The sequence below is a fragment of the Microcaecilia unicolor genome, chromosome 6 (genome assembly GCF_901765095.1).
Source record: "Microcaecilia unicolor chromosome 6, aMicUni1.1, whole genome shotgun sequence".
In the NCBI taxonomy this organism is placed as follows: Eukaryota; Metazoa; Chordata; class Amphibia; order Gymnophiona; family Siphonopidae; genus Microcaecilia; species Microcaecilia unicolor.
Window position 1 is genome coordinate 73,512,342 of NC_044036.1, and position 23,248 is coordinate 73,535,589.

A 23,248-nucleotide genomic window follows, 5' to 3' on the forward strand; every position below is an offset into this window, starting at 1 on the left:
GTGGCTAGGAGTGGCCTAGTGGTTAGGGTGGTGGACTTTGGTCTTGGGGAACTGAGAAACTGAGTTTGATTCCCACGTCAGGAATGCTGTGGTAAATTATAAAAATGCACATAATATTATTTATAACTACTATTTTAAAAAGAAAGATATTAAATAATGAGGGCAGAGTTACCGTCATGCAGAAGTCCAGAGTCAGTCTAAATGTGCCAACATTTTCCAGCTGTGTGATATATATTTATTTCTTCTTCAAGTCAGTTTCAACAGCATTTTCTCAGTTATTATCCAAATGCGAACAATATTATAATGTTAACAACTTTTGGATGCTACTGAATTATATTATTCTGTCTCACTGTATTTCCAGTTTTGGCACAGTATAAGTCATCACAAGGACAAAATATAAGAGAACCAATGCACTGCACTGGGGGCTTATAGCCCATTTAAACAAATGAGAGATCTGCATGAAAGAAATTATTTTAAATATTTTGACTTATGAAAGTCACTTGTCCCTGAAACATGCTCAGAACAGAATAACCCATTTGTACAAAAGAGATGAGCTGAAGATGTGATTCCATGTGCCCCAATGAAAGGAGAATTTAATTTGACTTCCAATCTTTATAACACCAGGCTTCCCAAGGCAGATTACAACTGCAGTTAAGATAAAAAACAGGCTATCCTCACTGAAATTGAGTCATGTATTACTGTATTGTATAGAACAGTGTAGAAAAATGAGCACAAAATACAGCCTTTATTAGTGCTGTTTCCATCAGCTACAATAATTGTTAAAGCTGTTTTAGAGGTATTCGGTTTTGATTTCATGATATTTATATCTACATATGGCACGCTTTCAAATAAATTAAAAAGCTGTCAAATAATTAAAAAAATGTTTGTCTTCTAGCTTTTGAGGAACTGCCTATCCAACTGGATCAGCTTTTGTTTTTTTTTTGCTTTTTTTTTTTTTTACAGATGGACCACGCATAGGCAGTCCATTATTTCTAATAATATGTTTACTATTGCTTTCAATAGCGTTTGCTATTGTTTTGGGTATACTTATGACTCCGCCTACCGGCTTCAACCCTTATAACGGGCTAGATAGAACCTCGTACCGTCTAACCTCCTTGACCCCTGATCATCTCCCGACCCAAAGAGAAGCCTAAGCCAAGCGCAGCGCAGCCCCCACCCCCGCCCGTTGGCGCACCACGCTCCTCCTCTAACGCCAGCCGCAGTAACGATTCAGCTCCTCGGGGTGGCGCCATTGACACCTCGCGCGCCCCCCGAGGGGCGTGACGTCCCGCTTCCCTTTCGGTCCTCCGCTATCCCATGCTCCACGTCGGCTGCATGGCACAGGCGCTGGGAATGGCTAGGGCGGCAAGGGTTGACATCGAGGGAGAGGGGGAGTGAGTAGGATACATTGGAGAGATGGGTAGTAGCAGGGGAGGAGCGGCGACAGCAGTCTATTAAACCTCCTTGGCCGAGAGGGTGAGATGGAGGAAAAGCTGGAAGTGGGTAGTAGAGGAGGAGCTAGAGGTGGTTAGGAGCGGGAGGGAGGATGAGCTGGAGGTGGGTAGTAAGGGGCGGAGCCTCTGGGAGAGGGTGAGATCAGGAATTGGGCGGCGGGAGTGGGGACTGTGCGATTACTACTAGTAGACGAGGAAGGAACCCGAAGAAGGGGAAGGTCGGCGGTTGGTCGCGCGAGCAGTCCGAGGGACCATCGCTAGTTGCTGCTCTCGCTTCCTCCCTTTACCTTGTCACCAGCGCTCCCTTCCCGGTGGGAGCCCCGGGCAGCCATGAGCTGGGGATCGGAGCTGTGGGTGAGTAGTAGGGCTCCTTCCCTCTCTCTCTTTTTCTGGGCATTGTTGTGCCTCGTTGCCTGGGTAAACGAATCGCTGTGCTGACCACTTGTCAGTCTCGGTCCCTGGGCGGTTCCGCTCTTGGACGGGGAGATCAGAGCCCGTTGCCCCGGTTCTGCTGGGTGGGGGTGGGGGGGCTTCAGGTGTGGAGGGGAAGGCTTTTGTTCAGGGCAGGCTACCGCCGGTGAGGCCGCTCACGCCCATTTTCCAAGCCCCTGTCGCCTCAGCACTAGCGTTGCAGGCCGGGCTGTGCGGTGGAGGTGAAGGCGGAACAGGTTTGGCAGCGAGTGAGCTGCTGGTGGGGAGCGCCCTGGCAGTGCGCTGTTGCTCCCGCTCCTGCTCGCCTTTGGGTGACTCAGTGTCGTCGGGCGTCAGGTTGTTCAAACAATGCCATCGGCGGCGCCGCGCACAGTCCGAGCGGCAAAGCAAAGTTACAGAATGAATCTGGGCGCTGCTGGAGCCAAGTTTTACCCGAGCCCTTGTACCTCTCATGTTGGGCAGAACCTGATCAGTTTCTGCTCCCTTGCCTGCCCTATTCTCCCCTTCTGCAGTACATAGGTGCCAGTTCTGTGGGTGCTTTTCAGCACCCCTGGGGTTGAAGGAAGCCTGCGTGTCCTCAGGCAGGAAGAGGTAATTACTGAGTTTAGCAGCAGCCCCTGTTCTAAAAGGTTGGCTCCTGTGCTCCAGCTTGTATCTTGTTCCAGCTGTTAGGTTAGTAATAGTTCTCAAAAGTGGTAGTTGTCACTGTTTGAAATAGCTAGTGAATGCTGAATAAAGTCATGTATTGTCAAATAGTGTATTTCTTTTATTCTACGCGTTATCAAAAAATAAAGATAGGTGGATGTGGGCCTGCTAACAGAATAAAGCACTTCTGGAATGGTTTACCCTTTTGAAACAACTAGTTCATATGATAAGCTCCATGCATAAGACGTATGAACATAGTAGAATGGTGTATATATGCATGTGGTGCATTTCCACACACCCCTCTATAGTGAAGCAAATAAGAACTTGATGTGTTTTGCTTTTAGAATAGGAAGTCACCGTTGAATCCTCTCATTCATTATTATTTTGATTGAAATCTTTGGTAACTTAATAGATACCACAGCAAGATTTCTACACCAGATTGTATTTTGTTGTCTGCTGATACCCGATTCTTCTGTAGCTTCCAAAAAAAGCCTGTATATTATTTGTAAGGGGCGGGGCTCCTCTATATTTGCAAACCCCAATTATGTAAATCGGCTGTTACAAGAATATTTTATAGTGCTGTTTTCTTTAAATTTGTATACTGGACTAGTATACCCAGTAATAGATTTTTTTTTCCAGACACTTGAGAATAGTGCTGGCAATTGTTTTTCCAATAGGGCAAAAATATTTTAAATTGCATGAAAATTCTGGCTGCTGTACTTGTCTCTTGAGTAGACTATAATTTTAATCTTCCTTCCTAGCATTTATAAAATGTAGCTGGCACATCTTTGAATCTAAAAATCAACTGCTCACACTTCCCTAAAAGGTGACTTACAGGGATGTTTCAAAGACTTCGAACAAAGATGGAAGGAGTTAAAACAGTGACACAGTTTCAAGTGTGCAGATAGCCACAAAAGGCAGGCAAGGAGGGAGGAGAGCAGGGAGAGTGTTGAATCACAGTAAGTTCACTGTAATGCTAGCTGTATTGGTCCTAGGTAGTAATGAATAGTTTGCAGGTTGTAGAAACTTATTGAGCTAGCGTGAGAATTATTTGGAAATGCAAATGCCACCTCTGAGCTTTCTAGGTTACTTTAAAGGTCTAGCTAAGGGGTTTCCAAGTTGTACATTTGTTTCTAGTGTTTGTGATATATTTAGAACAGAGACCTGTAATGTCTTGTATGGGGATTTGTTTCCAGGGGGGGGGGGGGGGGGGATGTTAACACTGCAAGCTCAGTGCAGCCCATGAAAAAAACTAGTGCGAATATATCTGGAATTTTTTTTCTTTAGTTGAAAAGATTGCTTTTAAGTATGTATAGCACATTTGAATCTACTAGACCTAATAGACAACTCTTCCTAACATGGCATAGCATCGAGGTGGTTTACACGGGGGGGGGGGGGGGGGGGGCAATGTACATCAAATAAAATACAAAATAATAATAATAAAGCACATCAAATGAATATATAATAATAAAAAGGCAAACATAACCAGTTGCCCATCTCTTCCATCAATCAGAACCGAATTGGCCAAACAAACAGGATCTTACCTTTTGCCATCAAGTAGGCCAGACTTGCAGAAAAACCAGATCTTTACTAGCTTATGAAATTTCCAATTATCTGCCAAATAAGGCAGGATCACAGTATGGTGCATATGCAGCCATCTCTCTATCACAGGGAGCTAGTGTAAATCCATCAAAATGGATTTTCTTTCCCCTACCAGTGATTTTGCTACTGTATTTTGCAATAATTGCAGCACTTCCTAAGTTAAGTGCTAGGCAACCCTATAAGCAGTGAGTTATGATGATCTAATCTACTTGTCACAAGGTCATGAATCATGATGGCTGTCAAGATTTCATTTAAATGAATGAAGTAGCATAACACTTTTAAAGTTTGCTTTAACCGCCACACATTTGCCTACCAGTTACCGACTGCTTTTGACACCTTTGGAATGATCGTCATCCCAGCAAGCCTTGGGTACGCCTCTAATAGCCTTTGCAACCTAGATAACCACTGGATTTAATTTTAACTTTTCTTGGGGTAACCACTCGGCAACCAACTCAAGGTCCAAGTTAAGATTTGTGATGCTAGCCCCTTATTTAACTGCATATCACCTGCATATGGATGCACCCAAAACCATGGACTAGATTCTGTATATCATGTCTAAAAAAAAAATTGGCACCGAAATGAAATACACCTAGGTGTGTTCTATAAAGTATGCTTAAATTTTGGCGTATTTTATAGAATAAGCCTACGTTTTTGTGTAGTTTATAGAATACATCAAGCTCCTGTCCATACGACTAAATTTAGTTATGGCAGTTACGGCAAGTAAAACTTGATGTGATTGCTGATGCCTAAACTACGTGCAGACAGGGTGTATTTTATAACCATGCACATGGATTTTAGAAACACCCATGGCCCTGCCCCCTTTTCAACAATGCGATTTAGAATTTACATGTATCATATTATAGAATATGCTTATAGAGGACAAAATTGACTTAAGGGTATGAGGCTGAACAGCCCTGACATGCATTAAAGGGGACTTTTACTAACAGTTAAGATGTGCTAATGATGTTAATGCACATTATCTGCCACAGTGCTTGTGGCCTAAAAATGGGCCCAGAACTAAACGAGTGCAATATGGACTGCCCTCCCTTATCGTTTTGATAACCAACCAATCCAGAGGTAGACATTTTTTGAGGGGGGAGGGGGAGAGGGGATTATTATTTTTTTTAACATTAATTTTTTCCAAGCCTGGATGCTTGGAACTCTACAGGTATGCCAATGATCTCTTTTCTGATGGAAGGGAGTTGACAATTTTGTGGTTCATAGTTTTTGTATGTTACGTGGTAGATAGGCTGTATTTGTTCTCTGTGCTGGATTGTTTTCTTCTGGCTTTGTACTTTTTGCCTTTTTGTCCAATAAAGACCTCTACAGATTAAATATAATTATATCAGCAATGAATCATAACTCCTACCCACCCATAACTTGATATCATCCATAATCCCTAATAAAAATAGTTTCTGTAGTGTGACTAGATGAAAACCTGACTGACATGGATGAAGTTTATGCTTTTCAGTTACACAAGCCAACAATTGACTGTAGTCTAATTTTTCCTTAACTTTCCTCAATATAGGGGAAACTAGATTATAGGCCTATAGTGTTCTGCTTTTACCCAGATACAGCCTAGGCCCCTTTAAAATGGGTGTAACTACAATATATTTTAGGGTGCTAGGTAGAGAGCTCATGCTGCAATATTTTCACAAACGTCAGTGGCTCTGGATTAGTGGTTTTCAACCTAGTCCTCAGGGACCACCTGGCCAGTTGGGTTTTCAGCATATCCACAATGAATATGCATGAGAGAGCTTTGCATGCAGTAGAAGAAGTGCATGTCATTTGAGATATCCTGAAAGCCCAACTGGCCAGGTAGTCCTTGAGGACTGAATTTTAAACCACGGCTTTAGATGACAAGCTGTTATTTGTGTGGTAACTCTTCTCTGCTTCTAATATTGTAACTTGACTGAATTCTGCAAGATCCTGTTGGCTGTTCTCCCTGCGTTTGTCCAAATTAACTTGCAATCCAACTTCTACCCCATCAGTCAAGGAATGCCCTTATAGAATGAGGCAGTAGGTATTATATTCTGCTGCTGGTCTCATCTTACTATAAACGTAGTAGTAAGGTCCTGTATAACCTTCCTGTCTTACTAGTCAAATTTGCATGATTTATCCTGTAAGATTGTTTAAGAAACATAAAAAAAAAATTCCATGGCTCCATTAATTTAACATCTTACACCTTTTAGTTTCTAGTACTTAATCTGTTCTGTAGATCAGTGGTTTTCAATCCACTCCTGAGGGACCACCTAGCCAGTTGAGTTTTTAGGATATCCACAATGGATGTGCATGGGAGAGATTTGCATGTACTGCCTTCTTAGTATGTAATCTCTCTCATGAATATTCATTTTGGATATACTGAAAACTCAGCTGGCCAGATGGACTGTATTGGAAAACCACGGCCCTAGGTGCTTTTTAGGGCTGTGGATTAATGAGCATGAATTTTAACATGTTTAAGTTGTGTACACCTTACAAAAAAAAAAAAAAGGCAAAGCCTAACAATTTATTTTAATGAGTATGGGTTGTGAGCACATCTGTTTGTGCATGTTTCCTACTATTTTCCTTATGGACAAAATTCTTAACCTGATGCAACAGAATCATATATATGAAATGATAATGTTCACCCTGGGCAACCCTGTTTGCCAAGTTTCTGCGTAATCTCCCCCCCCCCCCCCCCAAGCACCTTACATGTTCTTCTCAAATCAGTGCCATTAATTCCCATATAGTGATAACCTTTTTGGAATAAGTTCTTAATATTCGTTATAGTGATAACCAAATTATTCAAAAATACTCTCTCCTTTCAAATCAAACTGGGTAGCACAGTGGTCTGACCAGGACACTTGGGGCCTTGATTACTAAGCTGCGCTGTAGGAATATTATGGGCATCTATATGGTTAGCGTGTGCTAATATGCCTCTAGCGCGGCTTAGTAAACAGGGCCCTAGTTCTACTTATAGGTCAGGTCATACTTTAGGTTTCTTCTACCAATTCAGAGAAACCCAAAGCACCTATTAACTTTATACCAAAAAATTTGAAGCCCGACTAGGTGGCCTTATCCACATGTACAGCATATGAATGTATTGCACTGTAAAATGTATTTTCCACTGAACCAGAAAACCCAAGTTTTTGAGAGATTATAAACTAAATGCAAAATGTGAATATAATTTATTTATTAGGATTTATTTACTGCCTTTTTGAAGGAATTCACTCAAGGCAGTGTACAGTAAAAATAGATCAAACATGAGCAATAGGCAATTACAGCAGTAAAATATTCAAATAACACAAGAAGTATGGCATAGTATACTAACAATGTCAACATATAATATAATCTAATAAGATGGGACAATAAGACGTGATACTAGGTTATTTACATTTTGTATACAGTAACTTTAATGCCGGCACCATACCTAGTTTAAATAAGTACCTTGCAAAATCGTCACACCACTGTACATTTTTTTCCATTCTGCAGTCATCAAAATGTAATGAACTAGAAGTTTTTCATTGATCTACTCAACATTATAGAAATATTTAAAAAGTAAATAAGAATAAGAAATGAGTCTTGATTGCAGGACTCATCACATCCTTTGTTATAGCATACCCCAAAATTGGTTTACCAAGACCTGTAATAAGTAAAAGCCTTCTTGTACCCACTCACAGCATTTGAGCTGATTCAAATAATCCTTGATGAAGAACCAAGCTGTTTATGTTGTATGACAGGAATTTGAAGCAAAGGTCTAAACATGTTTATCCCAGAGCTCTCCTGGCAGCTCTGCATTCGTTTTTCAAAGGTACAGATTGGCGAACAGCTATAAGTAAATTTCTACATGCTTGATTATTCCTTTGGGGCACTTAGGTCCACATTGTGAAGTGGAAACTGTTTGGCACCACCAACATACTGCTTGACCAGGCTGGCCCTCCAAAGGCAGTAGTCATGAGTTATGTGTCGCATCACCCAGCTATTAACATTTGCAAAGAAATACTTCTATTGCATATGTGTAGCAGAAGGTTTTGTGGTCTGAGACCTAAGTGGAACATCTTGATCTCAATGTTAGGCAATATGTATTGTGTAAAATGAGCACTGGACCCGCTAACACCATCACTATAGTAAAGTATGATGGGGCAGCATTATCTCGTGGGATGTCAAACACCTTGTACTAAACACAGATAAAACTGAATGTCTTTAAATTGGCCATTCTAGTCCCTCTGCAGAGCCATTTTCTATTAATTTGGGTAGTGGTCCAATTTCTTCATTATTAGCAGTGACTATTGCTGACATTGGCAAGCCCAGGTCTCTGACATGGTCAAGTGCTTTTTGTCAAGCTGAGGCTCCTGAGAAGACTCTGACCCTTCCAGGACTTTGCCTCTTTTAAGATCTTCACTCAGGTGCTAGTTTTATGTGTTCTTGTAATATTCTGCATATAGGCCTTCCACTGTGATTCAGGAACAGGCTTCAGGTCATCCAGAATGCAGTAGCCAGGTTAGTTCTGGATAAGCAGAAGTGGTCGTTCTATGATTCTATAGTGTAAGTTACATTGGATGCCTTTTAATAGAGGTTCTGATGCTCATCTCTGAAACTTTGCACTCATTACATGAAAGTTGTCTTGGTATGATCCTAAATGTCAGTTATGTTCAAGCCACAGAGCCTTGTTTAACCCTTCTGACTCTGGGATGTGAATAGCTCTCAAATTAAGGCAAAAACTTATTTTTTTGTTATAGCTCTGTCCTATTGGAATGACCTTTGGGAACTGTTAGGTCTGAGTGATTTTGTTTACATTTATGCGTGTTAATGAAAATATGTCTCATTCTGTAATAATATAACATAATGTCTTAGTCTGCTATGTACCTTGTAGTTCTGTGCGGATTACAAAAGATAAATCTGGAAATTATCAGTGATTAACAGCCTTACATTATTAATAGAAAATAAAAAGTCCCTTTAAAGTTAACAATAAAATCAATAACAAAGTAATAAACGACCAATAGTCATCTACAGAGTTTAACACAAATTTCCTAAACATATGTCTTAAGTCATATGCCTAAAATACCTGTAGTCTAGAGCAGAAGCATAATCTTGCCTCTTGGAAAGCTAAAAGATTCTTCAATAACTTGAGCCTTTTTCTACCCTTTAAAAAAGGGGTAGCAATAAATTGCAAGCTCTTGTTTCTCTAACTGATGTTCAAAAGACAAAATGATAAGCAAAATATAGAGGAGCTAGACCAAACACAACCAGTCAGACATAAATTTTGAGTAAAATTCTGGCGCATACTGGGAACCAATAAACCTGCACATAAAATGGAGAAGTACTATAGGATTTTTTCATAAATAAATCAATTATAAAACTGTATTTTGAGTAGTCTGTAATTTTATCAACTGCTTAGAAAAACAGCAGCAATCCAGCTAGCTTAGAATCAATGCTTGTATGATTAAGCAAAACTGATCTTGTTCAAAGTATTTACATACTCTACAAAGTTTATGCATGGTAAAGAAAGCTCATTGGATTCATGTATTGATCTGTGTCTAATGTAATTATGGAATCCAAATAAACTTCCAAAATTCTAACGGACGTTGAGAACTGAAGTAATATTTTTTTACCACCACACTTCTCAACCTTGTTCAAATCATTGTTAATAAGTAAAAATTTTGTTTTATTGTATTCAATTTTAATTTATGAGCCCTCATCCAATTTTTCAATAAAATAACCTCCTAACTTACCATATTTTCTGATGATACAACTGAATGAATAGGATTTAGAACCGTTATATCATTTATCTACAGCAGTTCTTGAGGTCTACTGCCAATTTCCTTTAATGTTGCTTATCGATTGATGTACTGCTGTAAATGTGATTTGTTTTATTATATTTGATGTATTTTATTATGCTAGATTGTAGATCACTCTGGGCAGCCCTCCTGGGAGCTGGGAGAATGAATTATACATTTTAAAATAAAGACTGTAGCTCGCAGACAGTTTCTATAGCTATTCAGCCAAGAAGAAGGGGCAAAAACTGCACTATCCCAATGTACAAAGTTGGTGGGCATTCACTCTAAATGACTCCTGGATGTTATTACTGCTAATAGGGCTTCCGCCAAGTATGAAGATGCTTTCAATCAACCTTTTTGGCTCTAGTTTAAGTAATTAAAATATTTCTATAATTGTTTATATTGAAATTGTAGAATATGTTGAGTAGACCGATGAAACTAACGTACATAAATGCATTTAAAAATTTGTAATTTTATAGAGAGCAGAATGTGGGTCATGCACAAGAAAATAAGGGGCCCTCTTACAGAGCGGTGGTAAGCCCAACACAGGCTTACCGCTCACTCTTCTGGGACTACTGCTAGCTCAACACGGCTGAAGGCGGTAGTCCCACTCCGAGCGCACATTTCCGGGGGGAAAAGAACCCCCCCAGAAACAACTTGTGCAGCAATAACCCAGTGGTAGTCGGGCATCGCAGCACTACGCGGTTACTGCGGTAGCCCTCATCTGCCACCTCAGTGGGTGGTGGTAAGGGCTTCCAGTTGCATGACCACGTGATAAGGGTTCTCTTACCGCATGGCTGTGTGTGCTGGGGGCTTTTTTTTTTTTTTTACCTGCTGCGGTAAAAAGGCCCCTGCCACTAGTGCAGAGCCCTTTTCCCCTGCAGCTTGGTAAAAGGACTCCTAAAAGTGCTAATACAAGGCATTATTTTAAAAATTCCTAAAATAATCCAATTAGACTTATCTTATTTACTGTGATATGGTTCCAATCAGTTCTTTAAATGATACTTGGCTAGGCTAAGGTGGTCTAGAAAATAATAAAAGAATTTATGGGAAAACACTTCAGTAAAAGATTATTGACCTTCATGGGCTGTGTCAAGTCCAACTTTATTGAAGCCAGTTGGTGCCTATCTGTTATCTCTTGTCCCTTCCTATTTATGCCATGTTCAAGTCATATGATGAAAAGAATAGACTGCTGGCCACCTTCACAAGACTGACACAATCTGTTCCTCAGCTCGGATGTCAGTTAAAAATAACATATCTTGAAGTGTTCAAATGTTAATCACAGGTCACCTTTTTAATTTAAATAAATGTGGCATTAATGAACTCTAGTTGATGGTTAACTAGACAGTGAAGAAACAGTGTACGTAAAATGTATTGGATATTTTCATGTCTTAAATATGTCTGAAGTGTATTTCTCCTGTTTGGACAGCAGATGGTGCATGTTTATGCTTAAAGCTGTTACAGAGGACTGACTTCTCTTTCTTTTAGTTGGCACATAGATAATAGGAAGTGCCTGTAGTGATGTAACCAGTTTTTATTTGAAACTTGACTGTTCTCTGATTGGCCTGGAGTTTGAAATTACCCAGCAGATATTGGCTATTGCTTCAGTTTCAGCCTGGGAGAAGGAGAGAAAGATCTCTTTGCTGAAGCTCTGCGAACAGATGTATTTCCTAATCTCCCCAGGTACTTTCTAGGAAGTATGCAAGTGTTTAGTTAGTGTTATAGTTGATCCATATTTCAGTTACCTGTTATTGTTTGCCAATTGCACTATTTTGTTCCACTGTTCAATATTTTTTAAGCGATTAAACATAATTATTTGTCTGGACTGTTAAAGAATCCTGGTGGTTTGTGTGTTGGGTCTGTGAGTGCTTTCTCGGAACTGTGGGATCACTGGGAATGTAGCCCCAGTAACCGATATCAAGGGGGGAAATTTGAGAGTGGGAGACTCTCCCAGAGGCAGTTGTGACCCAGTCGGTGGGAGGAGGGTGCTAGTGTAGAGCACAAGTGGCAGGTGTAGGCAGATCTGAGCTGTGCTGTTGATAGACCCTTTAAGTGGCCATGGGGTAACCCCAGGCGCATGGCTAGGCGTTTCATGACACTGCCCATCCTCTTATTATTTTCCAGGGCAATGAAACCTTGTCTGTTTTTATTTTTCCCCAATAAAACATGATGATGTGGGCAGGAAGATATCCAGTTCTATCTTGTGATGAAAGGGAAATTATCAACTAAAAAGATAAAAAGTATAAAACAATAAACAGATGGGGAATGGCTGATATGATTGAAAGATCTCCAACTTATAAATCCCCTATGTATGTTTTCAAACAACCATAGGAGAAAACATCCAGAAAACTCAAACTGATAGCCAAGGTAATCCAAACATACCCTATCAGATTCTCTCATGTTCTCACTCCCCCTCTTGACAGAAAATACCAAAGAGGTCTACTGTCCCCATAGCGCACATAAAGGAGTGTTTCTTTTTGTTGTTCCTCATTGGTGTGATGCCTTTGGCACACTGACTGGCTCTGCTCTCTGCTTGTTAGCTAATGTGATTGGGGTAGAGAGTGTGAGTGTGTGTGTGTGTGGGGGGGGGGGGGGGGGGGGTAGAAGCAAAGTCTCCAGGAAGTTCCAAGCACAAGACAACACACAAGACAATAACCTTGCATTACGATCAACAGGAAATAAGTTTTTTGGACTGGCATCAAAAAGGACAAGCACCACTTTAAGACATCCCTTTATAGGAAACCTACAGACTGCAATGCATTCCTTCATTACAGTAGTTACCACCACAACCAAACTCTTGCTAAAAAAAATAAAAGAATAAAAAAAAATAAAACTACCATTGTGCCTTGTGCCAATTCCTCCGTCTCAGAAGAATTTTCACCAACTTTGATGACTTTCACAACAGGCTACCATTATGAAAAGAAGATTTGAAAGCAGAGGCTATCTGGGGCAACATATTCAATTTGGATATGATAAGGCATAGAAGGAAGACTGTGAAGCACTACTCGAATCAACCAAAGACAGAGCACTGCCTGACATCTGTCAGGACCAATTCAAAGAAGTATTCAATGACATTGGCATATTCTTGAGGGACACAATTGCTTTAAAAGCAAGTGACTTATTGCATATTCAAGAGAAAAATAAAATCTTAGAGAAAAATTAGTCCCCTCTTGTCTTCTAGGCTTACCAAATGAAAAAAAATATACAACCTTTGGGGCGTAACAGATGTAGATCATGTAGCATTTGCAAACATGCCCTGGAAATAACATCATTCATAGACTCTGTCACCAACCAGGAATACAAACTTAACCATACATCTAACTGTACCGCCAATGTCATTTTTATGATCTTATGCCCTTGCAAGTTAATAAACATCGGTAAGACTTAACAAATGGTAAAAACCAAGATCATTGAGCATCGAAATAATGAGATGGCTCCCCTGAGTTGTCCATTGGTGGATTGCTGGACACACATCAAAGGACTTTGACGTTCTTTGTCTTCAAGATCTTCATAAGTAATTGGTGCAGGAAAAACAGAGATCAGTTACTACTTCAAGAAGAACAGAGAATTCTTTTTATTTCAGACTTTGATCCCCTCTGGACTTAATTCAGGCATAGATTACACACCTTTCCTGTGATTAACTTACATCGGTCACACGCTTTCAGAGTCCCTTGTGTCCTTTTTCATTTGTATTTTTGGCTATATTATATATGCTTTTATACCACATTCTCTTCATCTACTTTGCCTTATTTCCAGTCCCCAGTTTTACACCTCTATATATAGATACCCTTTTTGTCATCACTACTGTTTTTTTTAGGGCACAACACTACTGCACATCACATACCTTTCATAACTTATTTTTGTTTCATGTTTCAACATAAAGTGGGTTGTCTTCTGATTTCCAAGTAGCAAAACAAGCAGCTTTATATGTACTCTGTGAAGAAACAGTGTGCTTTAAGCCTGTAAAATTTATTGGATATTTTCCTCCCTTAATTATGTCCTGAAGTGTATTTCTCCTATTTGGCCAGCAGGTGTTTTTTTTTTTTTTTTTTTGCTGTAAAGCTGTTACAGAGAGCTGAATGTTATTTTCTTTAGTTTAACACAAAGAGAAAGCAAGAAACAGTATATATTTGAAATCTTGTTGACTGATTGGCCCAGGACCTCATTTTCTTAAGAGTGTACTGGTTTTGATTCCAGTCTTAGCCAGGAAGAAAAGAGAGCAGGATCTCTTTTTTTTGTTTTTGTTTTAAAGATTCTATGAACAGATATATGTCCTGATCTTTCCAGGTACTTTTAGAATGTAAACAAATGTTTAGTTAGTATTATAATTGATCCATATTTCAGTTACCTGTTACTGTTTGCTGATTGCACATTTTTTTTTGTTCATTGTTCAATATATTTGTAAGACAATAAACAATTGTTTATTGCCTCTGCCTGTCTGGACTGATAAAAGAATCCTGTTGATTTGTGGGTTGGGCCTGTGAGTGCCTTCTGGGAGCTGTGGGACCACTGGGAGTGTGGCTCCAGTAACCTAGATATCATTGGGGATAATTCGAGAGCAGGAGACTCAGCCAGAGGCAGGTGTGACTCAGTTGTTGGGAGGAGGGTGCTAGTGTAGAGCACGAGCGGCAGGGTCAGGCAAACCGTATCTGTGCTGGGGATAGACCCTCTGAGTGGCCGCGGGGTAACCCCAGGCGGGTGAGTAGTCATTTTGTGACATACTGTCATCATGTTTACAGCAAAGTAGGCAGCCAGATCTGTTCTTTCGTTTAGGAGGAGATTCTATATATGGCTGTTAAGCTACCGTAATTAAGTGATGTGCGGTGTTATAGAATACATGCTGATTTCAGTGCCTAAATTTAAGCGCATTACATAGAATCTGGGGGTAATTGTACATTTTTTATATATATTTGTGGTGCCAGGTGAACAGCAAAAACAGCTTTATATTCACTACTGACACGCATGTGACATAGTCAATTTAACTTCCTATTGTATATATTTTCTCAAGACCTTATATGTCACCAATACCATTCTTATTCCTTTTTATTTTTTTTTTATTTTCAGAAACAAAATGTGATATTTTAATATATTGATGTTATTTCATAACAACTTTATCATTTGATCTTTTATAATCTCATAGGTTTCTTCTTAAAAAAAAACCTTTTAAGATATTGTGTGCCATTTCATATATACTTCTGTTGTGTTCATATATACTCAACTCGTGTATGTTTGTACATCTATACAGTATATAATACAACTTTTTATATGTATTTTTATGTTTTGCAGAGGTACACTTTCAGAGCACCAATCTTCATAAGTAATGCATTTGTCATGCTTATACATAGTAGATTTACCATAAGATAGATATATGTAACATGTACATGTATGTCTTTTGTCACTGCTTCACTTAGATATCAGCTGCATTTCCTAGATACAGCACTCTTTAACATACCACATTTCTACTAAATATATCCTGTTTTTCACATTTTTTTTCACATTACATTCATCTTGCTTTTCAGACATACAACTTTTTTTCTATTCAAGCCAGTTTTTTTTAAATCACTTGTGCTGTCTGTATAGACTGACCGCCTTACTTTGGGGGCCTTTTACAAAGCCACACTAGCATTTTTAGCTCACGGTAAAAATCAGCTGGCAGTAAATGCTGAGACACCCATAGGAATATAATGGGTGTCTTAGAGTTTACTGCCAGCTGATTTTTACCATGGGGTAAAAACATTAGCACAACTTTGTAAAAAGACCCCCTCTTTGTTTTTTTTGCACGTGTGTGGGTTTTTTTTTTTCTGGACACTATTTACTGTTATATGACATGACATAATTCCATTTGTTTGATATCACCACCCACCCTGTTGGTTGTGGTGTTCTCTTAGAACTTACTGAAGCACTTCTAGTGTCTTTTTAAAGGTATGACTCAATTTTTTGTTGCTTTTATTTAAAGCAGGGAATAATTTACTGTGAATATTTTTAGTCAATCTGCGATGATGGTACGTTTAATAGCACTCATCACTCTTATTGTAATCATAATTTTACTTGTACACTTTTATTTCTTATCGCATACTTTTTTCACACGCTTTCTCTATCACCCTGTATCACCCACCGTTTTTTGCTCGAGTTATTGTTTCTCCTTTTTGAAAACTTCACTAACGTTGCACTGTATACGTCAGTGATGCACTTTATCACTGGTGTTGTACTCGGGGTGCTAGCACACTGCAAACTTTCTCTTCCCCTTCCGAAAATGTGTTTGAACTACTTCCTCTCAGTTCCTCTATTTTACATATACTGTCCTGTTTTCTCGTTCTATCTTCATGGTGTTTTATTTGTTGCAACGTTGCATATTCTGTTAGTGAAGCACTTCATTACTGTTTTGATCCTAGGGTGCTAGTGCACTGCAAACTTTCTCGTCTTCCTCTCAAGTAATCATCAATAAGTGTTTGACTTGCTACCTCTCAAGTTCCTCCTATTTATATATGCTGTACTATTTTTCTGATTTATCTTATGGCTTTTATTTGGATTTGGCTGTTTTTAGATTATTTTCAAGCTACCATTTTTTTTCGTTTTGACCATTACCATGGACATTCTCCTACCATTACAAGGCAAGGTTAGTACTCTTGCACAATCATTCATTTATTTTCTTGCATGAATCTTTGCTTTTTTTTTTTTTTTTTTTTTAATAAGGTTATTGATTATGTACCCTTTTCTCTAATGAGCCTAATTGTACTTGACAGTTTTTTAGTTTTTCAAGACACCTCTTTATAGGAACACCATTCTCTTGCTACTTTTTCTATTAATTTCCTTTGTTTTAAAATTGTTCATATGTATGTATATATGTTTATTTGATTTTATTATTAATCTTTATAACAAAGTTTTACTGGTTCTTTTTTTCATTATATTTTATATATGTTGTTATACCATGATACTCATTTTCAAAGACTTACAAAGTGGAACTTTGCAAGTCTAAGTGCTTTGAAAATATCTCTATATATCACATTTCTTATTATATAATTTTTGTTATACATCTTGCTATTACATATTTTATATGCCTTTTGGAATTGATAATATGTATGTAATTTTATTTCTGTAATTGTAAGTTTTTGTAAACATGTCCATATACACTTTTTTAGACTCCTGAGGTAGGCACTCTTGTTGAAACATGTGCCGTGTCGAGTCTTCTTTAGAAGAATCTCTTTAAGAATAAACCTTGTTATTGACTCATCTGTCTCCCTCGTATAATTTTGGAAGTGTCCGGCTATAATATACCTTTGCTCCTGTAGGTTATAAGCTGGTGATATCCACATTTCCAGTTAAGTTACATAAAGGTGCTTTAGTACTGGAGAATTCCTTCTGTGTAGGTGTTATGGACTCAGATGAAAGTTTAAATTAGACCTGTATAAGCAAGGAAAAAGGAATAATTTTGTTTTTAATTTGACGCTTCAGTTGTCTTAACTTTTTTTTTATTTTAGCATGAACATTTTAGTCACAAGTGGTGTATCTTGCCATTTATTAGTGTGTATAATTTTAGCTTAGGGACAGCATATTTTGGAGATTATACTTTAGGATTGTATATGCAGGGTGAGTGTATGTTTAATAAAATCTCGTATGATTATCTCTCCATAATTTTAGCGCGTACTAAGCTTTAGGAAGAGGGCCCCTAACAGAATTAATGTGTTCTTAATGCTGAGAAGCCCATTTTATATCACAGTTAGCTTTAATAAAAGGGCCCCTTAATAACATCTGCATAGATTTAATATTTTTGGTTGACGCCCACACAAATCCTTTCGTTACTGAACTACAGAGATTGTTGTATCTCAAAGGCTCAACCTTGTTTCCTTAGAATCACTGTTTGCAGTTGCTGGGTAGCATCAGGTTTTGTCCTGCTGAAAATACACTTGATATTGTAAGATTTTAACTTCAGATGCTTTGGCAATTACCTTGGGATTCAACCCATATACAGCTGGAAGTGAAAGGAAAGAGAGAGAATACTTTCAGGAGACTCCCTTTCATTCTCCTTTAGTTATATTTTCATCTTTGAAAACCAAATCATATTGTAGCTTCTGAGTAATGTAATGTGGGATACAAATGCAATAAATAAATAAAAAGGGCACTGGATGGAGTAGGTAGAGGACGGGGGTAATTTGTTCAACAGTCTTCCTTTTTTGTTTTCTGTGTATCAGAAGTTTGTAGTTGAGTCCTAATCTTAGAGATGCATTATGTATGTCTACAGAGGTAACTTTATAACACTGAATGCCTAAACAATGGAGACAGACATGAGGGGAAGTGACATGAAAATTCATGGTTGGACTGATACCCAGGCACTGAGGTCACTGCAAACAAAATGGTCCCTTGTTCACGGAGATTTGATAATCAGAGCTACAGCCTCCATTAGTGGCCAGCAAGATGGGCTTCTTAATACTGAAGTAAGGTAGGTGGAAGGAGACATCAAGGAGCGCTTGAACACAGAAAGCAACTACTCATGTCATTTCCTCACATCATTCAAAGGGGGAGGGGGAGAGGAGAGGAGGAAGCTCTGAGGGAACAGCAGACAGGACACTGGCTGCTAGAGAAATAGAAATTATGAGCCAAATTACAGCCACGCTAAGTGTACAGCATGGACTTGACAGACCTAACGAGAGCAACCAGACAGCAGCACTTTCCAATCAATTTTTATGTTTAAAATGTTTTTATTGAATAAACAAAGGAATAATCAAAGTATAAAGTTCATTATTTTACAATACACTTCAACTTCCCCTATCCACCCTTTATGAATAATATATGGCTGGTGCCTTTCAATCAAAACATGGGACAGCCATGCAAACAATTGGGAAATACAATGCTAAGTATCCAATCCTGTACAAAACACCAAAAAATAAATAAATAAAAAGGAGGGGAGAGAGGGCAAGGAAAGTACATTAAACAGCATGGGCAGTGTCCATGATAATGAAATTATTAACCCAGACTCAAAATACAGTATATATCCAAAATAAGTGGTGGTATCCACAGTGGAAAGGACTGGGGCTATTGTAGTATGAATCCCCAAAGGGTCCTCAAAAATGGGGCCTCCCCATCTACTCTATATGCTTGAAACTTAGGAGTGGCCTAGTTGTTAGAGCACTCATCTTAACATTTAGAGGTGGCCGGTTCAATTCCTAGTGCTGCTTCTTGTGATCTTGGGCAAGTCACTTAACCCTCCATTGCCTCAGGTACAAACAGATTGTGAGCCCTCCAGGGACAGGGAAATACCCAGTGTACCTGAATATAACTCACTTTGAGCTACTACTGAAAAAGGTGTGAGCAAAATCCAAATAAATGGTGAGTAATTTTTGAAGAGCTTTAAGATCCTCCTTAAGCAATTTTAATGGAAGTGTTTGCATTGCATATAACCATCTAGGGAATTCAATCATTCTAGATAGCTGGATTCTACCATGTAAATTAAGGGGGAGAGATAGTCAACTCCATTCGTTTAGTCACATTGAGTCGGTCAAGTTTAAGGCCACATCACCATTAAGTTGTATACCAAGGTAATGGAACAAGCCCTCTGCCCATTGTAGAGGAAACACACCTGGCCACTGATTACGCACCTGGTCCTGTAAAGTCAGTGCTAATGATTTATCATAGTTAAGCGTAAAGCCTTCAAAATCTCCATATTCGGAGAATATCTCCATCAGGGCAGGTAGTGACTGAGACTTTCCTATCAATTTCAATGGCATTCATTTCTGCTGATTTTATGATTGTAAACCGCTTTGACCAAATTCTGATAAGGCAATGTATCAAACTTAAGAATAAACATAAAACATGTTTATGGAACACACACTATGTACCCTGCTTTTACTGCTGCATTGTTTGAGGGGTTACCATTGTTTTCTGTATTATTCAACTTTTCACTTATCCGACAGTGGTTGGTCCCATTTAGGTCAAATAATTGAGACTTTAATCAGAGATTGCTGTACTAAGCATTTTGCCCATAGACACAAAGGTTTATAAGTTGTTTTCGTTTTTTTTTGCTATTCACACTTCAGTACGTGTGGCCCTTAGTTTTCAGAAAATCTCTCTTTTAGCCTCTTATAGCCTCAGTCTCTAGTTCATGTGTTTAGAAGACCCTGCTGTTTGCCACTCTTCTACCCCTCTGTTCTTTTCGCCTGTCCTGTGGCCAGTTTAGAAACGGAGCTGCATTGACTGTTCCCATGTTACAGCCCAGAATAAGCAGAAAATGCTTCTCTATTGTGTTGCTTTTCTGATCTGTTCCTTTTGATTCGCCTTTAGCCTCCAGGCAGATGAAGAGCTGCTGCCTTATAGTATTGCCTTTGAATTTTGGTACACAAGCCAATATGTTAGACTGTCTCATGTGGACTGTAGGATAAATTCTCTTATTTATCTGATGAATAGTCTTTTTCCATTTCTAAGCTAGAGAGTTTTAGACTGATGGCGAGACCTTAGGAGCATGCCTTCAGAATTTCAGGCACCTGGTTGTTTCTCTGGTTAGCAGCAGGGCAGAATAGAAGCTTCCACTACTACAGATGAGCTTTTCTTCTTTCCTGTTTGTACTACCCTCTGCTTCTTATGTTCTTCTTGAGCAGGACTAATTGTTTAGTTATCTACATGGCAAAGGGTCACTAGTGGAGTGTCCTAAGCGTTTCTACTGGGACCTGTACTAGTTAACATATTCATAACAGATCTGGAGAAAGGAATGACTAATAAGGTGATCAAATTTAGAGATAATACAAAAGTATTCAAATAGCTGAGGATAATAAGGATTTGCAGAAAGATCTGGTGAGACCAGGAGGCTTGATTTCTAAATAGAAGATTACATTTTATGTGGACAAGTGCAAAGTGATGCACATAGGGAAAAATAATCCCAGCTAAAGGTACTAAATTCTGGGTTCTGAGTTGGTCACCATCCAAGAAAGGATTGTGGAGTCATTGTAGACAGTACGTTGAAATTTTGACCCAGTATGCCCAGGTCCTATAAATGCAAATAGAATGTATCTGGAAAGGGATGAAGAACGAAACTGAGAACATTATTATACCTCTAGGTCCCTGGTATGAATTCACTTTGAGTATTGGATGCTATTCTGATCGCCCTCATCTCAACAAGCACTAGAACAAAGGTGCAGAAAAGGACAATAACTAGGATAAAAGGAGTAGGGGATCTTCCTGATGAAGAGAGGCTAAACAGTCTAGAGACTCTTCAGCTTTGAGAAAAGACAACAGAGGTGATATGATAGAAGTTTATGAAATCCTGATTATTCAAACAGCACATAAATGAAAATGATTAGCAGATAGGTAATGTAGAGATACTGTATCTCCATATATAGATATATATGAAAGAAGGAATTCTTTCTAGATTGGCAAGCTATAAATGGTCAAAAAATATAAAGGGCTGCTCCTACCATTGAGAGACTACCTTTTGCACATGGCCTCACTTTTCTGCCCTGCTTTTCAGCCACTACTGATTTGTGCAAATAAGACCTCTCAATGGTGCTCAAAAATTGGCACAAAAAAATCGTCAGGAAATTTGGTGGGTTCTGAGGACCTTGTGGTTTTGCAGCCACCATTTTAGATGTGCCGGTGTGTGCCTTTTTTCCCACCAGCGGCTCTAATGGGCCACAGGGAGGAGGGACAGTTCCAGTGCTTTCAGCACAGAGGGCGGTCTACCTGAGGCGGGGGGCCTTGTGGGAGGGGGCAGCAGAAAGTGCCTTTCTCCACAGAATTTGTGCTCCCTATGCAGCAGGCCTTTTTACTGAAAAGACCCCAGTCGGGTGGCCCCAGCCGGGGTGGGGGGGGAAGGTCCTAGTGGACTGTGCCTTCTTTTCTTCCGAAGGTGGTGATGGTTTTTCATTTAAACCAGCCAGTTTTTCTCCTGTGTTTTTGTAGGAAGGATTACCCAGACAATTTAGAGGCGCTTGGTTTCTAGATGTGTGTTGGGTATTACTCCTGAATTTGGAGGTCACCAACAATGATTTTCGGTGTTTGGATCTTCTGTTTGTGGTCTTTGCAGGTCAGCTTAAAGGGCAACAGGCCTCTAAGGCCACTGTGGCCCGCTGGCTGAGGGAAGCCATTGTGCCAGCATACCTGTTTGCAGGGACGTCTTCGCCCCCTCTTTTGAGGGTGCATTCCACCCAAGCAGAGGCAGCCTCTTTTGTGGTGGCCCAGGCGCTGTCGGTAAATGAGATTTGTAGGGAACAACTTGGGCCTTGGTGGATACCTTTGTGAGACTTTACTATCTGGATGTGGCAGCAAAGCAGGATGCAGCATTTGGCGTGGCTCTGCTGCAGGCTGGGATGGTTTGGTCCCGCCCTATTTGAAGACTGCTTTGTTACATCCCACTAGTCTCTAGACTGATCTGTCGAAGGGAAAATTAGCTCATGCCTGTTTTTTTTTTTCTTTCCATTAGTCCCGAAAGATTAATCCAGAGGCCTGCCCTTGGTGTCGTATCTCAGTCTTTTCTTGTTGTTTCTGCCTTTCTCCTTAATAGGTGAATTGTGACAGAGGCATTGTGCATACTGGAAGAAACATTTTTGGACATGGGTCCAACCTTTAGGTCACAGATTTTGCTGCAGTTCACCTTGTGCTCTGGGCACAATGGTGCAGCCTTTGGCTGTTACACGACTCTGTGGTGTTTGGTGGCACCAGGGCCCTGGTGTTTGCAGGGTCCCCTTATTGCTGTGCCAGTTGTTTCTTTGTTTATGCTTTGTTGCTCTCTTTAGAGGCAGGAGACTTCTCTCTCCTTGCTCGTGTTCTTCATTGTGTGTATCCTGAAAACCAGACTGGCTGGGATGCTCCCAGGACGAGGTTTGGGAATCGCTGATCTAGGCACTGGAGGGTTAAGTGACTTGCCCAGAGTCACAAGGAGCTGCAGTGGGAATTGAACCCAGTTTACCCTGGTTCTTGGCCCACTTCACTAACCATTAGGCTACAGGATTTGATATACCACCTTTCTGTGGTTACGATCAAAGTGGTTTGCATATTATATACAGGTATTTGTTTTTGTTTCTGGGGCAATGGAGGATTAAGTGAGTTGCCCAGAGTCACAAAGAGCTACAGTGGGAATGAAAGTCAGGTCCCCAGGTTCTCGGGCTGCTGTTCAACCACACTACTTACTATTTTTATAGTGCTGTTGGGTGTATTATTGTAAATATTCAGGTATGGTAAGTAGGTGCTCAAGAAACGCTGACAGTTTGAGGTAATATGTAGATGCTGGATTTGAACTCTGGCTTCCCTGGTTCTCAGTCCATTGTACTAACCACAAGAACACTTACTCCTCCTCCTGGGTGTCCCTACTCTCTTTGTCTTTCAAGAAAGTGACACACTATTTCATATTGCACAAAAGCATTAACACATTCCTTT

The 23,248-nt window shown here is 39.6% G+C and overlaps 1 protein-coding gene across 2 annotated transcripts in view; it reads left to right on the forward strand.

The window, feature by feature from the left end:
• Nucleotides 1-1,603: 1,603 nt before the first annotated feature.
• The window catches only part of FNBP1L (formin binding protein 1 like), a 250,502-nt gene continuing 228,857 nt past the window's right edge, over nt 1,604-23,248 (forward strand). For both annotated transcript variants that reach the window (XM_030205455.1, XM_030205454.1), the window contains exon 1: nt 1,604-1,808. In XM_030205455.1, the coding sequence (XP_030061315.1) occupies nt 1,785-1,808 (24 nt within the window). In that variant the 5' untranslated portion in view covers nt 1,604-1,784. The remainder of the gene's footprint in view (nt 1,809-23,248) is intronic.